We start from the raw sequence: 900 nt of genomic DNA, 5'->3' as shown, positions 1-900 counted from the left end.
AATTCAGCGGCCCAAAATTTCACTGTCGTAAATGATGGTGCAGAGTCCCCATACACAGAATCCAACTCATCTTTGATTTGCGTAGGCGTATTGCCTTTCAAAAACAAATATTTAATGACAGCTCGATACTCGATTTTGTCCATTTTCACAAAAACACTCACATCAACTTACTCAAACGACTGTTACATAACAACTGCGAGTCCAAAATGGCTGAAACTTCGGTGAGTAACTGTCAACAGATGAACAACGAAATTCACTAGCTTTTATTTACAAGTGCTGCTATCTTCACGTTGAGGTCGGAAACTTTTCAGACCACCCTCGTATATAATATGATTTTTAAGGTATTTCATCATAGTAAGAGTTCTAAAGCGCTTCACGCCGATTACCTTCATTAGTTCCTCGTCACAAATCGTAAACTGTTTGTCCTCAGGGTCATATAGGTTTCTTTCTTTGATGATACTCCATACTTTCTTGACGACTTCATGTCGAGTCATTTGTTCAGCGCCAACAATCGCTGCAAGCTCTGGAGACAATGTGATGGCGCGTGTGTAACCACCATCCTTGCCTTTGTCGCCGCCACCCTTCTTTGCTGTGCTTCCTGGAGCCTTCTTATTCTTTCCCCAGTCTTCATCACTGTCATTATCACTTCCCTTCTTTCCAGGCTTATTTTTTTGGGGTGTAACTTTAGGTTTCTTTGAGCTGTACTCCTCATCGTTAGTATCATCATCACTAGCGCTTTCCTCATAGCTAGTATAATCATAATAAGCGCTTTCCTCATAGCTAGTATAATCATAATAAGCGCTTTCCTCATCGCTAGTATAATCATCACTAGCGCTTTCCTCATCGCTAGTATCATCATCACTAGCGCTTTCCTCATCGTCAGATGAACCCTTCTTGCGT

At 41.3% G+C, this 900-nt stretch overlaps 1 protein-coding gene across 3 annotated transcripts in view; it reads right to left on the bottom strand.

Annotated features, from left to right (window-relative positions):
* LOC116847348 (nucleolar transcription factor 1-like) overlaps positions 1 to 900 on the bottom strand; it is a 16,919-nt gene that overhangs the window by 7,463 nt on the left and 8,556 nt on the right. For 2 of the 3 annotated variants that reach the window (XM_032822264.1, XM_032822263.1), the window contains exon 5: positions 236 to 900. This exon is cut by the window's right edge and continues 297 nt beyond it. In XM_032822264.1, coding sequence (XP_032678155.1) covers positions 264 to 900 — 637 coding nt within the window. In that variant the 3' untranslated portion in view covers positions 236 to 263. Of the gene's footprint in view, positions 1 to 235 lie in introns of those variants that run through there. The other variant, XM_032822265.1, reaches the window with a different exon arrangement.

Source organism: Odontomachus brunneus, unplaced genomic scaffold (genome assembly GCF_010583005.1).
Source record: "Odontomachus brunneus isolate Ranch 3 - 2012 unplaced genomic scaffold, Obru_v1 Obru_scaffold_077, whole genome shotgun sequence".
Classification (NCBI taxonomy): Eukaryota; Metazoa; Arthropoda; class Insecta; order Hymenoptera; family Formicidae; genus Odontomachus; species Odontomachus brunneus.
This window is presented reverse-complemented; position numbering and strand designations above follow the sequence as displayed.